This window comes from Anomaloglossus baeobatrachus, chromosome 3 (assembly GCF_048569485.1).
Source record: "Anomaloglossus baeobatrachus isolate aAnoBae1 chromosome 3, aAnoBae1.hap1, whole genome shotgun sequence".
Lineage (NCBI taxonomy): Eukaryota > Metazoa > Chordata > Amphibia > Anura > Aromobatidae > Anomaloglossus > Anomaloglossus baeobatrachus.
Genome location: NC_134355.1, coordinates 99,622,196 through 99,644,382, shown reverse-complemented (window position 1 = coordinate 99,644,382; position 22,187 = coordinate 99,622,196). Strand labels below are relative to the sequence as shown.

The following is a 22,187-nucleotide window of genomic DNA, read 5'->3' as shown; positions in this document are numbered from 1 at the left end:
TCTGCCAACGGATCTCTGCAGGATCCATTCTAACATGATTACAGGACATGTGACCTCAGCCTCAAGATCAGGGATATGCCATAACCTGCTGAGCAGAAGGTGATCACACTACTACCCTTGATCTGCAGCAACGACGGGAACAGCAACACATGCGGTCTTATTTGGAGGAAACCACCATTTATTTCAGTTCCAATTATGCATTGGGGCAAGGAGCATTTTCTTTACGTCTGCCAAACCCTGGTTCATCGGTTATGTTAAATTTCCACACTGAGTGAGGGTTGGGGGGTCTGAGACGCTGTAGACTTATAAAAAGTCGGCATCTTACAGTGCCATAAGAAAAGTGGGCGACATTCATAAAATCTAATGCCTATTATAGATAGATATAGATATACCTGACAGGGCACACCTGTGAAGTGAAGACCATTTCCGGTGACTACCTCTTGAAGCCCATCAAGAGAATACCAAGAGTGTGCAAAGCAGTAATCAAAGCAAAAGGTGGCTACTTTGAAGATCCTAGAATATAAGACATATTTTCAGTTGTTTTACACTTTTTTGTTAAGTATTTCATTCCACATGTGTTAATTCATAGTTTTGATGTCTTCAATGTGAATCTACAGTTTTCAGAGTCATGAAAATAAAAAACCTCTTTGAATGAAGGTGTGTCCAAACTTTTGGTCTGTACTGTATATTATACAGGGTGGTCCAAAAGTAGGTGGACAGTATGTGTAATAGGGTTATCAAACAGCGTAAAGTGAAACTGACTCAGTTGCCGTTAGCAACCAATCAGATTCCACTTTTGAGTTTCCAAAAAGTCTCAAGAATGAAAAGTGGAATCTGATTGGTTGCTAACGGCAACTGAGTCAGTTTCACTTTACGCTGTTTGATAACCCTATTACACATACTGTCCACCTACTATTGGACCACCCTGTATAGATAGATAGATATATATAATAAACGTGTATGTATATGTGTGTGTGTGTGTGTGTGTGTGTGTGTGTGTGTGTGTGTGTGTGTGTGTGTGTGTGTGTGTGTGTGTGTATAGATAGATGGATGGATGGATGGATGGATGGATGGATGGATGGATGGATGGATGGATGGATGGATGGATGGATGGATGGATGGATGGATGGATGGATGGATGGATGGATGGATGGATGGATAGATAGATAGAGATATAGATATAGATATAGATAGATAGAGATATAGATAGATATATATATATATATATATATATATATATATATATATATATATATAGTGTGTGTAGATAGATAGATATAGTGTATATGTGTGTGTGTATATATAATGTATGTATATGTGTATATAATATATATATTTATATATTTTATACACAAAGCAGTTTTCAAATTCCGTCAGGAAAAAGTTTGTGTGTAAGATTGTTTCTGGAATCTCATAGGCTTTGCTGTTAGGCTATTTGCGCACGTGTGCGTATTGCATGCAGTTACGCTGCGTTCTGCACCGCAGAGTAACTGCATGCGTCCTGCCTCCCCAGCACAATCTATGAAGATTGTGCAGGAGATGTGCGCACGTGGTGTATTAGAACGTGCATTCTAATAAGTGACATGTCACTACTTTCGTGCGCTTTGCATGCGGTCTATAGGGAGGGAGAGGCAGCAGGCAGAGCGCACGAATTCTGCAGGCACCAGGCGCTTCAGAACGGAGCTTTTCAGCTGCGCTCTGAAGCGGACCATTTGTGTGCGGTGCAGAGCGCACACGTGTGCACATAGCCTAAAAGCAGTGTTTTATTAGCAATAATTTTCATAAAACCAATGAAAAAGAACATGCAAGAAAATAGAAAGCACCCTGTGTGAACATAGCCTTAGGCTACATGCGCACGCTGCTTCTTTTTCGTGTTCACAAAATGCAGCCAAAACTGCAGCCAAAACTGCACCTTGTCAGAGAGAGCCTGGAAATGTCACAAGAAATGTAGGTGCTTTTTTGGTGCTTTTTTGGTGCGTTTTTGGCTGCAGTTTTGTCAACAATTGTTTCATGTATTTTTCAGTTCAAACAAGCCCATAAAGCTTGTTGAATTGAAAAAAAAAAAAATTAGAAATAAATAAATAATTAAAAAAAACTGGCGTGCAGTCCCCCCCCAATTTTAATGCCAGCCAGATAAAGCCATACGGCTGAAGGCTGGTATTCTCAGGATGGGGAGCTCCACGTTATGGGGAGCCCCCCAGCCTAACAATATCAGTCAGCAGCCGCCCAGAATGGCCGCATCCATTAGATGCGGCTGTTCTGGGGCTGTACCCGGCTCTTCCCGATTTGCCCTGGTGCGTTGGCAAATCGGGGTAATAAGGAGTTATTGGCAGCCCATAGCTGCCAATAAGTCCTAGATTAATCATGTCAGGCATCTATGAGACACCCTCCATGATTAATCTGTAAATTACAGTAAATAAACACACACAAAATCATTTATTAGAAATAAAAAACACAAACACATTCCCTCATTACCAATTTATTAACCCCGACAAACCCTCCATGTCCGGCGTAATCCAGCATGCTCCAGCGTCGCATCCAGCGCTGCTGCATGGAGGTGACCGGAGAAGCAGCAGACACCGCCGCTCCGGTCACCTCCATGCAGCTAATGGAGACAGCCGCGCGATCAGCCTGAGCTGTCACTGAGGTTACCCGCGGCGACCGCTGAATCCAGCGGTGGCCGCGAGTAACCTCAGTGACAGCTCAGCTGATCGCGCTACAGCGTGGAGCCGGCAGGAGCGTGGAGCCGGCAGGAGCGTGGAGCCGGCAGGAGCGTGGAGCCGGCAGGAGCGTGGAGCCGGCAGGAGCGTGGAGCCCGGGACTTTCAGCGGCGGCGGTGAGAGGGGTCCATCATCTCCCCTGTGCGTACACGCTGGGGACAGCGGTACGTCGGGGAACACGTGGAGGACGGGACTATCAGCGGCGGCGGCAGCGAGAGGGGGATGGACGTTGGCAGCTGAAAACATTGATTGTTCCCTCTCGCTGCCGCCGCTGCTGATAGTCCCGTCCTCCACATCATCTCCCTTGTGCGTGCACGCTGGGGACAGCGGTACTTCGGGGAACACGTGGAGGACGGGACTATGAGCGGCGGCAGCAGCGAGAGGGAAAAATCAATGTTTTCAGCTGCCAATGTCCATCCCCCTCTCGCTGCCGCTGCTGATAGTCCCGTCCTCCACATCATCTCCCCTGGGGACAGCGGTACTTCGGGGAACACATGAAGGACGGGACGGGACCACTTGCTTGACCTCACTTCCTGACAAATCACCTGCGTTTTTGCTAGCAAAAACGCAGGTAAAAGGCAGGTAAAATGCACCACTTTTGATAGCATGCATTTTTTCCTGCGTTTTTGATGCCCTCATTGATTTCAATGGGTGACAAATGTTGACAAAAACGCAGGAAGAATGAACATGGTGCATTTTTTTTGTCACAAACTTTTGACAAAAAAAACGCTGACAAATAAACTGCAGTGTGCGCATGACAAATCTGACTTCTCATAGACTTTGCTGGGAAGTCAGATGTCAGAAAGTTCTGCTGACAAAACTGCAGCCAAAAAAGCAGCAAAAAAGCAGCAAAAAAAGCAGCGTGCGCATGTAGCCTTAGACTGAGGAGTGGGTGATTCCTCACTGCAGGACACGTTTTGCCATTCACACTGTCCTGGTCGCCTCTAGTAGAAGCTCAGTGGTTGTGGTGTCCATGTGGCTTTATAACTGGCATCCAAAATTGTCTCCAAGCCAGTTTCTTCTGTCAGGCTTTTGGGGCCCATTATTTTGTCAGGACCCGGGGTCTCCGCACTATTTCCTGCTGGCCCTGATCAGTTTCCTCTTTACCCATGAAGCTCCTTAGGAAGTTTCTTGAGATGACTTTTGTTCTGAGGATTTTTTAGAATTTCACCACAATATTTTGTCGGCTGCTGTTCAAGACCTTTTTTGCACAATATAAAGTAATTTGTATTTTTGCTACTTTTACTAGCCATTTAATCAATTTTAGAGTGAGCTCCCGCCCAAATTCTCATGGGGCCGGTCTCTTGCTCTCCTTGGTTCCTGACTGTAGCCCGGATCAATAACTGCTTCTTTCATCCTGGGTGGAGTAGACGATAATGGCCGCTGTCCAGTATTTTGCATGGTCTGCTGAAAATGACTTCAGTGGAAATATTGCTGATGTTATCCTCTCCAAACATCGTATGTAAATGTTTCCAGCATTGTTTTCAGCTGCAGTGCAGAATGGAAGAATATAATTTCCTTTCCATTATTGATTGCAGTTCAGTCGGTCAGCATTGTGTAGTAAGGGGAGATATCCGGGGCACTAATCAATGGCAGATTTCTAATCGTGCCAAGTATTGCAAGCTTTAAATTCACTATTGACCCTTCAACTATTCTTGTCACATGACTTGGGATAAAAGGGTCAAACCTGAAATAACATTTGCTCACTCATGTGTTGGGGTGTTTGCTCCTCATCAGAGCAAAGCAGATCTGATTTGGCTTGGTGAGAGCCCTCGGGTAACATTTCTCCCAGTGGAGAGTGTGAAGTTGGCGTAAGGAGACTTATAGGCCACGGTGTACAACTCTGGGAATTTTAAGATTTTTGGGTTGCTACTCTTATAGGTGACAGTGGAGTTGGTCATCTTCATATCAGATCAAGCTATTTGCATACTTAAAATATTGACTTTGCAATTATTCTGCAAACGTTGCTTTTTTTTCTAATCCACCTCTGGATATCCACTTTGTTTCTTCTGAGATTCCAGAATGGAGCAATGAAACGTTCCTGTTCACGTTTGTTCTCTTATAGCATACAGATGTAGATATGTGTCACCTATACTCTCAAATTATTTCACTTTCATTCCTGTAAGACCTCATGACAAAGACCGTTTTACATAACCCCTTTAACTATTAAAGGGAATCTGTCAGCAGGTTTTTGCTATGTAACCTTAGGACAGAATGGTGTAGAGGTTAAAAAAAACAATTAAGAATAAACCCTGCCTCTCATCAGGCTCTGTGCTGCTGTTTGCTTAAACTAAAGCCTTTAATCACCTAATGATTATCATTGCTGGACTAGATGTCACCTGCACAGCAGTCCAGCACGCCCCCTCCTCTGACACCTCACTGTCAAGATACAATTTTCGAGAGCCTGGAGTGGGAGGGACGACGCTCAGCTCTGCTACATGGCTTAATCTCAGTTATGGTTGTCAGAATGACTGCAGCCAGAAATCTAAGTGATACATGATTGGATTCAGGATCTCTTTGCATTCATTTGCTGCTCTCAGATGAGGAAAAAATAAAAATAAATCTTTATTTTTATATAGTGCTAACATATTCCGCAGCGCTTTACATACATCAGGAACACTGTCCCCATTGGGGCTCACTATATAAATTCCCTATCTGTATGTCTTGTGTGGGAAGAAACTGGAGAACCCGGAGGAAACCCACGCAAACACGGGGAGAACATACAAACTCCTTGCAGATGTTGTCTTTGGTGGGATTTGAACCCAGAACCCCAGCGCTGCAAGACTGCAGTGCTAACCACTGAGCCACCGTGCCCCCCAGGAGGAAGCAAAAACCTGCTGACAGATTCCCTTTAAGGGCACAAGAACTCATTTTTACAATGTTTCCCAAAGTACCAACAGAGCACCGGGCTTCCTGTCTGCATGAAGCCTTAATTTCGCCTCTGTCCATTGACCTATTAGATCATATAGAAGGGGGCTGCACTAGTTACGTCCCCTTTCTGTAACCCAAATTGACGATTAGAGGTTATTTGGTTGGGTGGCTGCAAGGACTGTGTCTCGCCCCGGGTGGGGGAGGGGATTGGATGACATCTGATTGCCAAACCGGCTTCTCTTCAGGGAAGTTTACCGGAAAAAATTCGAAAAGTCCACGGACAACCAAAAATCGTGTATTTTATATTTCACTATAAACAAGGTCACATCTGGCTGTTGTAATGCCGTTAAAAACAGCAAAGGCTGAAAAAACCTCAAATTTAAGAAAGTGTTACTACATGTAATGCAGAAAAACAAGCCAAGATCGCATCTGTTTCCTGTACATTTTTGAAATCCGTGGACATGGCGTCTGCTCCAAAGCGCACAGAAGTAGCTGATGTCAGCCCATTATATTGTGGAGGGTGGGAATGCTGAGCGGTTTGGGATAATTGGCTTTAAGGAAGGGGATTTCTTTTTTCCCCCTGTAACGCGCACTTGATTCACCATGACAATACTATGTCGGGGGAAGTTGACTCTTGGCGTTGGATATAATGGACGTCCTGTGCCCGGCATTGTCTCTCGTAGTCTTTATTCAATGTCTATATGTGGAGGAGAATTACTAGATGAGGATGGAGGGCAGTGACATCTCCGTAAACACACACTTACATTTCCAAAGATATTCTTGAGTTGTGTGACACTCATGAAAAGCCGCTTCCTGAGACTCACAAAAAAGCCGTGACATTGTGTGAGCTGTAAATCTGCGGGTTAGGGGTGCAAATAAAAGATCTTACAATTGCTGCTTTCTTGGCACAGAGACTAATGGGTTTTCCCAGAAACCTTTAGGGCCCAAAATGTCCAGTGAGTGTGGAGTCTCGTGTTAGAAGGTACTGATGTGCCCAAAAAGCGGAGCTGGAAACCGCCTGCCATATTATAGCAATGTGATCTTTCAGCTGTTTGAAGAGAACTGGTCAGGTCCACTATGCTCCCAGAACCACGAGCCGTTCTGGGTGCATATTGCTAATCCCTGCCTAACCGTCCCTGTATCTAGTAGCATAGATAAAGAAATCTTTAGAAAAAGTATTTCTAAAGACCCTTTATGATATGCTAATGAGGCCAGGGACTAGTCGCAAGGATTTTAGTTCCTGCGCTCATTTTGCCTTCTTAGCATGTTGACATGAACAGACGGAATATTCCCAAGTGTTATTATTTTATTAAATATAAATTTTTTCAAAAAATACCACACCTTTAGTGAGAATTCAAATTTCATTTGTCATAGACATATACCAATCGGTCACCTCTAGCCTTGAATGCCAAGGACAGGGTGTACATAGTTATATCGGACAAATAAAAACATTCAGATTGTCTAAAAGTTCATACAAGGAGTATGGATAGACACCGTACAAAACAACTTAACTTAAGGACTTTATATATTCTTCTTCAGAACATTTGTGACATGAGCCACTTAGACATGCAGTCCAGAAGAGTCCAAAAAGGTCAGGGCGTACGATATCCAGTCCCAGTAATGTTAAAGGGAACTGCCAATCATCAGATCAGTTGGAAACAGTCTCCACCTCGATGCGTTTCCCCACATAAAACACTGTGGTTCATCAGGAGGCATAAAGAGAAGATAGTTGGACATGCAGATCCATGGCATCTTTCTTTGATAGAATCGGCAGCAGCACAGAAGAATCCTGCAGCGATAAACAGCTACCACCGTCCCTGGAAGCGTCATGTTGACATGCCCACAGGGTCGTGCTAACATGCTATTAATGCCCACTGCCCAGCGTCATAAGTGGTGACGCGTGGACCTGTGTGTGCAGTCATCCCTTTAGACGCCGGGCAGTGCGCATGATCAGAAATCCCCGGCACTACGGGTAATGTGCACTATAAAACCGGGTGTAGACTTCCGTGCTTCAAACAGGTCTAGTGCACATGGCTGGAAGTGCCGAAGATTTCTGATCATGTGCACTGCCCGGCGTCTGAAGGGATGACAGCAGACACAGGTACACATGTCACCACTGATGAGGACTCTGGGCAGTGGGCATTGCATAACATGTTAGCACACCCCTGTGGGCGTGCTAACAAGCTAAGAGAGCAAAATGAGGGCAGGAACTAACAACCTTGTGACTAGTCCCTGTGCTCATTAGCATATCATAAAGGATCTTTAGAAATACTTTTTCTAAAGATCCCTTTATCTATGCTAGTGTATACAGGGACGGTTAGGCAGGGATTAGCAATATGCACCCAGGACTGCTCGTGGTTTTGGGTGCATATTGCACCTGACAAGTTCCCTTTAATCAGCTTTGAAGTCAACCCCTCACATGACATTGATACATAACACTTTTACCCAATAAAAATGGTAGGACACAAGTTTTTTTTCATTGTTTTATAGTTATTTCTCTATGGTGATGGCAAAGAAAATCTTCCAATCATAGCATTTACCATCTGCAACTAAAAAAAAAAAAATAGAAGCTTTAACTGATAGTTTCAATCGCAAGACTGTTTTGGTGCAGAGCGTTGTTGCCGTCCCCACCCCTCCCCCTTTGCTTTGACTGACAGCTCTACCCACACATTCTGTGGCGCCGGAACGTGTCATGGTGTAACTGGCACAGCCCCCTGCACTGTCCTGATGACTGGACGTGAGCAGCTGCAGGGAGGAACTACAATCATTTTCTCTGTGTAGCTGCACTTCCAGAACAGCAACATGTGATTCCTATGCGATTTTACATGTCAATATAGGGGTAATCCGTAAGTAATGTTTTTGAAGGGAACAGTTTCTTTTTGTAGGTGACTTCTGTATTTCTATGTTCGAAAAAAAATTACAAGGAACCAGATTATCATATCAGATTTTTTTTTTTTTTTTTCCCTTCCAATTTTTATGTGGATGATTGCAACTTTCTTTTTTTATATGGAAACACTTGAGTGATATTGCATGTTATGGTCAACTAGCCTCAAGTCCTAGCCTGCAAGAACGTGATATACCGTAACCAATAATTTTTGCAACGGGCTCATTTTGACATGTTATGGCATAAATGGGACATTATTGTCCATTATGAAATCACTTCTAGGTTACATTCACACAAGACGAATACACTGCAAAATTTCTTCCATGGCAAAATCTGCACCAATGTGTGCCATATTTTATTTTTTTTTTTTTTGTCAGTTTTGTTGCAAAACTTCTTCTGACCCCAAATTTCACCGTGGCCCCTATCCTTAAGATCCCATCTGAATACACAGCAGGTCCCGCATGTATACCTCTCTTGGGTTTATTTTCTATGGGACTTCTGTGGATATCATAGCTCAAAGATCAGCAATCTCAAGCAGTCCCATGGAGGATGAACCAAGCGGAGGTGCGTATGCTCGACCTCCACGCCATATGGATAGGGTTTTTTTGTAGAGCCTTGTTTTTGGGATTGGTGGGAGTTGCAGTGATCAGGGCATTATCACCGATCTTACGGGTATAGGATTCAAACTTTGTATAACTAATTTAAAGAAAGGAGAGAAGATCTCGTAACTTTTGGTCTAGTGGGAAGGACTGGGGTATTTGTGTCCACAAGATCACTTTTTTTGTTATAGGGTTGTATACATCGGCAGATAGGATAAGCTATGGCACAGGGGAACATGCTGTCCTTGTTGTGAACGGTACAAGTGGTAATTGTCTTAGAATATTTTCTGACATACTTTTGGGTCTAATTCATTAACTAGTAGCTATATGTAATTTTTCTTTGAAGTTCTGGGATGAACATAGATTCACATTGTCCCTCTTGTTCTTGGAGCAGTGTTACACATGCTTGGATAATTGGGTATTTTTCATTATCGTTGGTCGTCAACTGTAGTGGAACCGAAATGTTTCAGATGTCTGAGATTATCCACTTATGTCCCATCTTGTAACCTCCTGTCACTTGTGCTTGCCTTACAGATCTGAGTGAGCTGTAGCTGATGATAGGTTAGGGAGGTCCAGAATGACGGCTGTCGCAACAGACTTTGACAACATTGAGATACAACAGCAGTACAGCGATGTCAACAATCGCTGGGACGACGAGTGGGACAATGAGAACAGCTCCGCCAGGCTCTTCGAGAGATCCCGTATCAAGGCATTAGCAGGTAGGTTCAGAACACTTATTAATGTCAGAGTGTTTTACATGTTGATATGACTAAGGACACTCGGACATCTGACACATCTGACAGTCAATGTCCAAGAAGTGATACCTGGACAGTCTGCTGGTCTCCTGACCCTGATCTCAAGCCTTGGAAGGGTATGTGAGACTGTTAAGGGGGGCATAATTTAGGGTGATGCAATTCAAGTGATGCATCCACGTCTTAAACCTGTCTGCATTCCAGATTCTGAGTCATTTGTCAGTTGCATGCATGCGATTTGTCCACACAGATCAGAGATGACCATGGATCTGGGTAGGAAATATGACTGGTTTAATTACGGAAGTTCAGATACATTTAAAGAAATCAGTTGGCTAGGAGCCAAGAATAAGTAACACGCATCCTATTGGGTAAATGGCAAAAAGAGCTTATTCTGAGATATATATTTGTGTGTGTTTCATCATTTTATATTAAGCTTAGTCAGCATGAATCACTTATGACCGGAAAGTCCCGTATCAGAGTATAGTTCAAACGCCATTTTGAGTCCTATTTTTGAATATCTTCATATAATACTGAATACTAATCTATAACCATGTCCACAACAAGACTAAAAGGGGTTGTCCACTACTAGGACAGCTCATTCATATTCTACATGGCTCCTCCAGCTAAGATGATAAAGCCTATACTCGCCTCCGCGTTGTTTGTCAGGGTCAGGGCTGCCATCTGCAGTTAACCCTCTAAGTGCCTGGCAGCAACTTCCCAAGTGTTCATTTAACTGCCTGCATTTCTGAAGGCCCGCGGTGCTGTACATACATGATTCTTTACCCTCTGCTTTTAATGGTTTGAACTTTCTCATAGATGATTTCAAGGCCGTAAGGAGTAGTGTGCCAATCTCTAGATATCGATGTAGCTAAATATATATAATGTTCCATGTGTAAAAAGGTATGAGAATGCCAGAAACACAGCACATTCTGCTTCCGCCATTACAAGACATGAAAGGGGCCCGGAAGATTATTGGAAATAAGAATTTGACATTTTAAGGAGTTCTACGGAATAAGAAAAAAAAAATCACTATTCTTACCAAAATGGAGCCACACCTGTCCACAGGATGGATATGGTGTTGCAGATTTGTCATTCACTTCAATAGAGCTGCATTATAATAAGACCCATCCCCTGGACAGGTAGTTCTGTTTTTGGGGAAAAAAAGAGCATCTGTTTGCTAATCCTGTTCATCCCCTTTAATAAGAGAGCGGCCGCAGTGATAAGCAGATCCTCGTAGGTCGGACTCTAGAGAACCCAACTAATAGCGGGAAACTGTAACCTTTTGCTCATTGCTCGTTTATCAGTCACTGATGGGTAAATGTATTTCTTGATTATAATGGTGGGTTAATCTGACAGTAGCCTAATTTGAATAGGAGCCTTTCGGGGTGCCCTATGCCCTTCAACCCAGCAGCAGTCATACCTGTATGCCCAAATTCCCTGCCTAACCAGCTTTGTATAGTGATTCACTAATATGAATGTTTAAAAAAACAACTTGTATACTCCGTTGGTCCTATGCTAATTAGGCCTTGACTAGTCGATGGGGCGTTAGTTCCCTAGACTAGTCGGCCCTCTTTCCATGTCATCACACCCCTGTAAGCATAACATGATTTCCACGAGCCACCGTCCCCTCCAGCTCCTGGAAAATTTCATATATACGCCCGGTTTTGTTCACTCACATTTAACCTCTTCTGAAGCTGGGTGTACCCATCCCAACTTCAGAGGGGTGCACTGTGCGAAGTGCAGAAGCTGTCCATCCGATCATGCGCAGTGCACCTCGCTGAGCCCAGGACATGTACACCCGGCTTCAGAAGAGGCTCAGTGTGTGTGAACAAAGCCGTACATATGTGCAAGATTTGGATTAGTTGGTAGTGACTCAAGCTCGTGGAAATCATGACACACCCACAAGAGCGTGATAACATGAACAGGGCCGACTAGTCTGGGGAACGAATGCCTCATCAACTAGTCAAAGGCCTAAGTAGCATAGGGACAGCGCACTTTATAAATATATTTTTTTTTAACATTGATATTTCAGTAAAGAACATCATACACTGCTGGGAAGGGAGGAAAGTTTGACCTACAGCTATGGATGCTGCTGGGTTGGAGGACATAGGGAAGCCAACAGTCCCAACAAGCTCCCCTTAGGAGCCGATGCTTACTACCACCTCTCTCCTGCTCACCAAAGGGAGGGGGGTCCAGAGCTCGATACCCAACCCACTAGGACATCCATTCACTTTACTAGGGTATGTGGACAATCATTGAGTTCTGAAGGCTCCTCATCGTTATTTGTTGTGACTACTTGGATGATAGAACCTATTTTACCCCTAAAGACAACATATAGGATGTAGTGTGCCCAAAGTAACGGAGTGTGGCTCCATATTTAGCTACAGGGTGGGCAGAATAAATACTGTCCACAAAAGATTTGGGAGTCATCTGTCCTGATGTGGTGACATGGACAACACTATATATGTAGAAGGCTTCGTGTTGGTTAGGTGGGGATTTTCCATCCAGCTCCTAATTAGTCGGACAGTCTAGGAATAATTGTGAGACAGTTATGAAGTAGTCAACTTCTCCGTCTGCCAAGACCTTGATAACAGACGTAAAGGGAGGCTCAAGGCAAACAAGAAAGGCGCACGCTGTATAATTCCTGTGAGGAAGTATGAGGTTATGTCATCCTCCGGCCGCACGCCCTAATGGCACAATCTGTAAATGATTCTCCAGATCCCATGCTAACTTGCTGCATTTCTGACCTTGAAGCAGAATGTCTGTGCTGTGGGATTTATTGCTCTTTTACATTATACCGGTCCCAGGTGTTCTGTGCATGTTGTGTATTGATTCTTGGCTACATGTAGATCTTGCTAGCACATAATATCTTTGTCTTTTGATGTATTGCGTAGATTTTTAGTAAACTAAAGGCCACCTCCTAATCATTGATGGGTTGGTGCAAGTAATATTAGTATATGATTAAAATCGTGAAATACACACCCATCACAATCTGTTGGGGCTTTTTGTTAATAGATTTAGGTTCTCCTACAACAGCAGGGTCAGAGAAAAGGGCAACCAGACATGGAACAGGGGTGCTCAAAAGCCGAGTCCTAGAACGGCAGAAACAGAAAAGGGCAACCAGACATGGAACAGGGGTGCCCAAAAGCCGAGTCCTACAACGGCAGAAACAGAAAAGGGCAACCAGACATGGAACAACGGTGCCCAAAAGCCGAGTCCTACAACGGCAGGGACAGAGAAAAGGGCAAGCAGACATGCAACAGGGGCGCCCAAAAACGTACGGTCTCATATCCTCCGTTGCTAGGTAGGGTGCAATACCCTAGGGTTTTCTAGGGCACCCCTTAGCCTCCTTATCTCTGTCCCAGATACCTTTTTATATTAACAATTTTAGCCCACTTTTTGTTACGTTGTCTGTTTGGTTTTGCATAACCGTTCTAGACTATCCTGTACCTGCAGGGACAGGTTAAGGGCAAGCCGAATAGTAATGGGAGCACCCATTAATATCATACCCTCTGTTAGGTAGGACACCCCTTAGCCTCTCTATTTTTGTCCTGGATTCTTTGTGTTCTTTTGTTTTTTGCTGGTGTTTATACACCTTTTTTTGATTGTGTTGTGTGTGTATTGTCCCAATTTTAATCATATACTAAGTGTTTTCTATAGGGGATTTGAGGGGAATGACTTTGATTTCTTTGGCTGATGGAGACGTTGTGACCATTTGCAGTGAAAACCGGAAAACTAAGCTCCAACTCAGCTGTAATTTGGACAGTGACATTTAATAGATTTACATCCGGCCGCCACCAGAGCTGAGGACAGCTGACTTGTGGGGGTGTCGGACCGCCACTGATCTGATATTGATGACTGGTCCTGTGGATAGGTGATCAGTACGTCATGACCGGATATCCTCTTTAAAGTACGCCTTCCAGTTCATAAATCCTCCCCCTATCTTACCATTATTTTTCATTTGTCCTTAGTACAGAGCACAATTGTACTTTCATATGAATGTGCTGATCTTGTAGGAGTCCGTGACCTGTTGAAAATCTTCATGTGACGCTGTTAATGCAATCTGATTTTTGTACCTTGACTTATCTCCATAACATCCAGTGCATGACAAATGTATCTGCGTGGTCGGCTGGTTCTAAGAAATGTTTTAAGATTTGCTCAGGTTATAAATCAGATTTATGTCTAGATGTTAGCAAAGCAAACTAATTTTCTCAAGCAAAGGGGTTCTCACATTCCCAATTTATCAATCTATTAGCAGAGGATTGCATGGGATCCTACCACTGACTCCCCCATGATCATGACAATGGGCCACCAGAATCCATCTGATCATGTCCCCTGACACGCTATTCAAAGTCTATGGGACGGACAAAGTATTCAGCTCTTTCCGTCATTTCCAGTGATTGTGCACGTCCATCCGCTGCTGCATTCAAACAGCAGATTGTGGACCCCCGTGCTCGTTATTGATGGAACCAACTGTAATAAACAACGAATGATAACCATCTGATGCCATCATATGACACTCATCTGGCATCGCGCCCAGGTTCCTTGTACGTTTTTTAAAAAATTTGTGCCACCGTTACTGAGAAACGATTCCACTGTTGCCCATAGGTATTGGCCAAACTGATATTATGACTAGTTGCAGGTCTCGGTAATTCGGGCACGCTCTTCAATAGATCTGCTCAGAATGTGGAAGCGAGCAGCGCCAGGTGCAGCCTTGGCTTCATCACTTGGCATAAATGATATTCCTCACTAAGGGGGAGCCTAGGAAGAGCAATATGGCACGTGCTACACACCAACTGGCACAGCTTGAGCTAGTCTCGGTCTGAGTAAAGGCCCCGTCACACTAAGCAACATCGCTAGCAACATCGCTGGTAACGAACAACTTTTGTGACGTTGCTAGCGATGTTGCTGTGTGTGACATCCAGCAACAACCTGGCCCCTGCTGTGAGGTCGTTGGTTGTTGCTGAATGTCCTGGGCCATTTTTTAGTTGTTGCTGTCCAGCTGTGAAGCACAGATCGCTGTGTGTGACAGCGAGACAGCAACAACTAATGTGCAGTGAGCAGGGAGCCAGCTTCTGCGGAGGCTGGTAACCAATGTAAACATCGGGTAACCAAGAAGCCCTGTCCTTGGTTACCCGATATTTACCTTTGATACCAGCCTCCGCCGCTCTCGCTCTCACTGTCAGTGCCGGCTCCTGCTCTGTGCACATTTAGCTGCAGCACACATCGGGTTAATTAACCTGATGTGTGCTGTAACTAGGAGACTGGGGGCTGGTCACTGGTTGCTGGTGAGCTCACCAGCAACTCGTGTAGCCACGCTCCAGCGATCCCTGCCAGGTCAGGTTGCTGGTGGGATCGCTGGAGCGTCGCAGTGTGACAGCTCACCAGCAACCTCCTAGCAACTTACCAGCGATCCCTATCGTTGTTGGGATCGCTGGTAAGTTGCTTAGTGTGACTAGACCTTTACTCTCCCCCCACGAGCCTACGTCTTCACAGTGTCAGTCCTATCTGATACCGTGTCAGAAATGTTGCCAGACATCCGTGTGCCTATTATATAGCAATCTAGAAAGTTGCATTTAGGTTCCCATGTGCCGACAGTTTATAAAGGCTCTTGCAGCTGCAATTATATCTAATTGCGGGTGTGGGGGAGTATTTCTTTTCAGTCTGATCTTTACCATTATTACGGCATGATGTCATTCATGTCTCCTCTCCATTAGCTGCTGTCACTTGTGGGGATTGAGGCGTTGATTCGCCTCTTCTCTGGTTTTATGTGAGACTGTCCATTCTTGAGGTCTGGCATTTAGATTAATGTCTTAGCTCTGCTCGTTAATTGTTATTTAGACCTTTGCCGTTTCTGGCATAATTACCATTATCGGCAGGTTCTGTGGGGTGGAAGGTGCTCTGTGTCACCCTCCAGGTCGCTGCTCTGCATTCCCAGCTTGTTTTTACAATGTTTTCTCTGAAACACCACTGCATTTAACCATCGATGGCTATAGGGAGCCTGTCCTGGTGTCCTGCCGCTGGGTTTGGTGATTTGATAGCCTAAATCTCAGTGCTGGTTCCTTTTTAGGCCCTGTGCGCACTTACCGGATTTTGCCGCGGATTTTCCGCGGATTTGCTGCATGTTTCGCTGCAGAAAATGTTCATAACATCTCTGCAGTGAATCACCAGCAAATCCTATGGAGAAAAAAAATCCTGTGCGCACTGGGCGGAATTTGACAGCTGCATGTTTTGCTGCGGGAATCCCGCAGCAAAAACAAGTGCATGTCACTTCTTTTCCGCACATCGCTGCGGGATTTCACTCCATTGACTCAATGTTAATCATGAAATCCCGCAGGGAATAACGCAGGCAGCAAATTCTGTGCGGTTCACTGCGTTTTCATGCGTTATTCCCTGCGGTATTTCGCGGTTTACCTCCGGTAATGTGCATCACTTGTCTGTGGTTTTGCAGGGAAGTGATGTCATTACAGGAAGAGGAAGCCGTGCAGAGAGTAAACAGACACAAATCACACACACAAACATCACAGACATAGAACACAGACACATAGAACACACACAGATCACAGACATAGACACATAGAAAACACATAGAAAGAAAACGGAAATATAGAAAACAAAGAACGTGGGCTCCGCTGCATATTTACCTTTCAGCCGAGGTAAGCACACAGCGGCGGCCCGGTATTCTCAGGCTGGGGAGGGAGAGGGGCAGGGTTAATGTCCCCCGCCTCACTCCCCCTCCGGCAGCCGAGAATATCAGCCGCAGCTGCCCCGGGACTGTCGCATGCAATATGGCGGCAGTACCGGCGTGTCCTCGGCTCTTCTTGCCGCCGTGTAGCAGTGGCAGCAAGGTAATACAAGGGGTTAATGGTGGTGGATCACCGCCATTAACTCCAGGCTTGATCATGGCAGCGTCTATGTAACAGCTGACATGATCAACCCGTAAGTAAAGTGAAAAAAACAGACACCGAAAAATCCTTTATTTTAAATAAAACCAACAAGCCTCGTTCACCATTTTATTAACCCCTCCCGCACCAAAGCTCCGGCGTAATCCACCGCTCCGGCGTAATCCACAGGTCCTGCGCTGCTTCCATCCAGCCGCGACTGTCACAGCGCTGAATGAAAGCAGCAGACAGCAGAGGTAATTACAGGTCATTTCCCACGGCCGGTAATGTGAACTCACTGCCGACCGTGGGAAATGCAGCGATCTGTCATCTATCTATCCATCTATCTATCTATCTATCTATCTATCCCTCTATCTATTCTTCTGTCTACTATCAGAATTAAATGTGTTTTTGTTTTTTTTTTTTTCTTCAATGTGCTTTATTGCATTGAATGCAATAAAGCACATCCCAACTTGCACGCGGCAAAACCGCGGCAATACCGCGAACAATACCGCGGTAAAACCGCGGCAAACCGCATGCGGTTTTCGGGTGCTGTTTCCCGCGGTTTTTTACCGCGGGTGCGGTAATCTTTGAGAGCATGCGTAATTTACGCAAGGAAATTTCATTTCCCAGTGCGCACATAGCCTTAATCAAGGACATTTCTTGTAGGTCTATGGATACCCTGTACTATATACTGTATTACTCCATCCACTTTACATACATTCATTCTGAGTGGGATACATTATCAAATGCTCCTTCAGCAACTTATTCACATAAACTCTTACTAGTGCCTCCTGTAAGTAGCTGCCCTCTAAAGGTGGTGTCACACATAGCGACGACGACAACGACGTCGCTGCTAAGTTACCATTTTCTGTGACGTTGCAGCGACGTCCCGTCGCTGTGTGTGACATCCAGCAACGACCTGGCCCCTGCTGTGAGGTCGCCGGTCATTGCTGAATGTCCTGCTTCATTTTTTGGACGTTGCTCTCCCGCTGTGAAGCACAGATCGCTGTGTGTGACAGCGAGAGAGCGACGAACTGAAGCGAGCAGGAAGCCGGAGTCTGGCAGCCTGCGGTAAGCTGTAACCATGATAAACATCGGGTAACCAAGAAGCCCTTTCCTTGGTTACCCGATATTTACCTTAGTTACTAGCGTCCGCTGCTCTCACGCTGCCAGTGCCGGCTCCCTGCATACGTAGCTGGAGTACACATCGGGTAATTAACCCGATGTGTACTCTGGCTAGGCGTGCAGGGAACAGGGAGCCGGCACTGGCAGCGTGAGAGCAGCGGACGCTAGTAACTAAGGTAAATATCGGGTAACCAAGAGAAATGCTTTCCTTGGTTACCCGATATTTACCTTAGTTACGCTTCCACGAGTCGCTGCTAGCTGGGGGCAGGTCACTGGTCGCTGGTGAGATCTGCCTGTTTGACAGCTCACCAGCGACCATGTAACGACGCAGCAGCGATCTTGATAAGGTCAGATCGCTGGTCGTGATCGCTGCTGTGTCGCTATGTGTGACACCATCTTAAGGCTCTGTTCACATGGCCAGTTGTCATCCTTTTGTAACAGATTGAGTAGTTAAAATCTGGATCAGCTACAAACTACCCAGGTACAGATTACCTCCATTTTTGTCCAGATGCTAACGAATCCGTTATGCAATGAGGTGTCTCTGAACATTTGTAGTATTCTAGGTATATGCAGTTCTTAAAGGAATCTGTCACCAGGTTTTTGCCACCTAATCTGAGAGCAGCATAACATATGAGCAGAGATCCTGATTCCAGCGGTGTGTCACTTACAGGGATGCTTAGTGTAGTTTTGATAAAATCACTGTAGACTACTTGGCGTGCTGTCAGGTAGTCCAGCATATTCATGAGCTCTGTATAACTGCTAGATCTGTAGCAGAGAAAACATTGATTTTATCAAAATGACAGCAAACAGCTCACATCGCTGGAATCAGGGTTTCTCTACATTATGCTGCTGTCAGATGAGGGAGCAAAAACCTGGTGACAGATTCCCTTTAAATTGGTATTCCAAGATCCTATCCCAGTATGTACTAGTAGTTGTAGCAGCAGCTCTCCTGATTAGCTATGTCACTTACGTCATGTGCATTAAAGTAGCTTACTCATATAGTGACAGTTGCTAGTGGTTATAACCATGGATACCTAAGCTACTGCAATGGCCTGCACATGAGGCAAGCTGTGGGCCTAATGGGTGTCTCCGTTTTCTGGTGCCGGCGCCACCTCTTTCGGCCATCTTCGTCCTCTTTCAGAAGCCTGCATGCATGACACGGCTACGTCATAACACACTTTCCGGTCCTGCGCAGGCATACTACAATATTTTGTAAAAGTGAAAGTAAAAGTGTGCCTGCTCAGGACCTGAATGCCGGCGAGTGTGTATGACATCGGACCCGTCATGGGCCGCGGCTAGAGAAGAAGACAAAGATGGCCAAAAGAGGCGGCACCGGACAACGGAGACACTCATAAAGCCCACAGCGCGACCGTTCGGTAATTATTGTGACATGGACTCTCATGGGTTAAAGTTTCTTAACATTCAGCCAGACAGGATGATAGATTGTTTATAGACGGGGGATAAGTCCCTCATTGTTTCTACAAGACTCTTGTTGACTCATGTAATTGTGTTGGCCACTGAAAGCCAGACGTATTGTTTCTCCAGACTCTTTCAGTAACCAATGTAACGTAGTTGTGTATTGCTAATGTGATTACCTTAGTAGCCATTGTCGAGTCTGTGACTTGCAGACTTCATGTAGATATCCTCAGTCTTTCTGTAGACATCATTTGGATGAACCTTGTCCATGCAGCTTGAGATTCATCCAATGGGAGAGGCGATCTTGTCCAACCAATCGATGAGGACGCAGTGTATCCAAGTAGAAGGCTGTGGCTATAAAAGGGATTTCTTTAAGCCACCAGGTGGTTGTTGATGAAGGTTGATGGATCCAGTCTAAGCTCTTTGGAGCTGACTAGAGGATCAGGATATCTTATGGCTTCAATCTAGGGACTCCGGTTCCGGTTGGAGACCATATCCACAGCCTAGGGATTTCGACTCCGGCTGCCATGATTGTAACATCATATCAGGAATACCTAAGGAGGACACTCAGGTTGGGACAATCCGGTCACCTGGCTACCGACTTTACAGACCTCACATAGCTTCCTAAATCTGGCGCTATTCCTTTCTCGGTGGGTGCCCGCCGAAAGCGGGGTGCTGCTGGATTGGAGTAAGCGGCCCTGAAAGCTCTGAGGCAAGGACATTCTAAATCCCTGGTGAGCCAGCGGAAGGGTGAGACTCTGTTGCCTGTTACATTTGTGTGTTTTGCTGGTTATGTGTTATGTGCCGTTAATTGTTTGGGGATCCAATAAAGTCTAATTATTGTGGTTCCCTCACCCTGTGTTGTCTGAGTAGTGTTACGCCCACGGTTAAGGAGGCCGGCGTTCAGTTGGGATGAGCCCTGAGCCACGCTGTCTTTCTAAAGGCGGCGGGTTTTAGTGGACGAGAGCACCCACTGAGCCCCGTGTCTCCACAAGTATAAAGTGTTTTTTATGTTATAGCCCCGGCCTGGGCTCTTTTATACAGTATGTTATAATTCTGTATATAGGAGCCCAATGGTGGTGGCCGTAGCTTATAGGTTGAAAAAGTGGTGACTGGTTCCCTTTTAAGAAAAACATTTTCCCAGTGCGCACAGACCCTTAGACTGCATTATTTTGGAATTTTGCTCTTCAGGTTGGCTGTGAGATGACATTGACTTGCATTCTAGCTACCTATAGATGGTACTAAAGACAGTTTTTGGGTTTTTTTTTGTTGAAGGGAGGCAATGTGCATCCTTTTTTCCACACGGCATTGTCTGTAAGACTATGTACAGCAGCTGGATCTGCACAAGTAGAGCCGCACCTTCCAAGAATCTGTGAAATGTAAATAGATTTCATATGAAGAAGGTAGCGTGCTTCCATATTCGTGACCCATCTCCTGGTTTGGCTAAAAGGAGGCAGCCAGGAGCTGATTTACTAAAATACATGCGCCAGAATTCTGTCTTAATTTGTGCCAAATAACTGTCCTATGTGCCTTTTACTGCATTCTGTTTTTCAGCTCTGACAGCGGGTGTAGCCAAAATTGGATTTCATGTCCTTTGAATTTGTCATAAATTATAAGACAACTAAAACATGGTGTATTATGCCTTGTGCTGGGCCAGAGGGGACAAATCAGGACTGATCCTTGGCTGTCTGTAAGGCCGCATTCACACATCCTGCCATTGGTCTATTGGTCTGAACTCTACAGCCTTGTAATCGTATATGCGGCCGTTGCGTTCATGTCGGGAGACCTGGTGCTAGTCTCTGTGTAAAGGTCCATACCAGGACTGCAAACCGCGTGAGTCGGGCCTAAATCTGTTGAGCTCCACCCCCTTTAGAGGGGCTGTCGCCTTACAGAAAAATCCACTTCATAAGCTGTGGTAGCCATAAAAATAAACACTGTCATCTCAGCAGCTCTTCCCATGTAGATGGAACGAGCAACTGAGCTCACTGATTGGCAGCAGATCTGTGGACGTGACGTCAGCGCTGCAGAGACAAGTGCAGCGGAGATGTGACAGTGCTAGACCTGGAAAAGGTACGTAATACGTAAAGGGGAGAATCATATTTTAAAAGTAGATTTCTGGTTTGAGAAAACATCTGTTCCCCGGCTTTAGTATAAAAAAGGTGCTTTTTTTTTTTTTCACCCTCCTTTGGGCTGAAACTATCTCTCCACTGCTGCTCCCAGTGTCTGTGTTATTTTGTGCGGATGACACCGCTGCAGCCAATCGGTGAGCTTAGTGGCTCGTGCTGTCCACTTGAGCAAAACCTCTGAGCTCAGATATTGGCTGCAGTGCTGTTGATGTGAAATCAGTACTACAGACAATAATGGACACTGTGAGCAGAGGTGGGCCCAGAGAGGGTAGGTAAAGCTGTTGTGGTGGTTGTGTTTTTTTTTTGTTTTTGTTTTTAAACTGTGGGACAAAACCAGATAGACATCTATGTCCGGCATTAGGCATGGCATAATGTGTTGTCCAGGGGTGGACATATATCATTGGTGCTGCCACACAGGAGCCGGAGAGATAAGGGGCCACATCTACCTCCATGGCAGATGGAATTGAGTTTTCGGTTGTTTGGACTGCAGAGAATCCATATATTGTTGCACAGGGCCCTCTTCTGTCTGTCAGCCTCTGGTGTTGCCCTTACCTGGAGTAGGTTCTTAAGGCTGGGGCCACACAAGCGTATGGCATCCAATGTGATTGCATCAGATGCGATATTCTTATAACCCTCGGCTCCTGCTTTGCTGCGAGCTTGGTCCAAGTGTCATGCCACTGTGATCCGATTCTGTGATCCGATCACAGCTGCAGAGGAGGAGGGATTAATCTCCCTATCTCCTCCATTGCCAGCTGATGCGATTATCGCACTGCACTCCGGTGTCATGCGAGTGCAATGTTTCACTCACAC

The 22,187-nt window shown here is 45.3% G+C and overlaps 1 protein-coding gene across 1 annotated transcript in view; it reads left to right on the top strand.

Annotated features, from left to right (window-relative positions):
• SPTBN1 (spectrin beta, non-erythrocytic 1) overlaps positions 1-22,187 on the top strand; it is a 298,238-nt gene that overhangs the window by 58,366 nt on the left and 217,685 nt on the right. The window contains exon 2 of the mRNA XM_075339341.1: positions 9,609-9,793. Within this exon, the coding sequence (XP_075195456.1) occupies positions 9,652-9,793 (142 nt within the window). The 5' untranslated portion in view covers positions 9,609-9,651. The remainder of the gene's footprint in view (positions 1-9,608; positions 9,794-22,187) is intronic.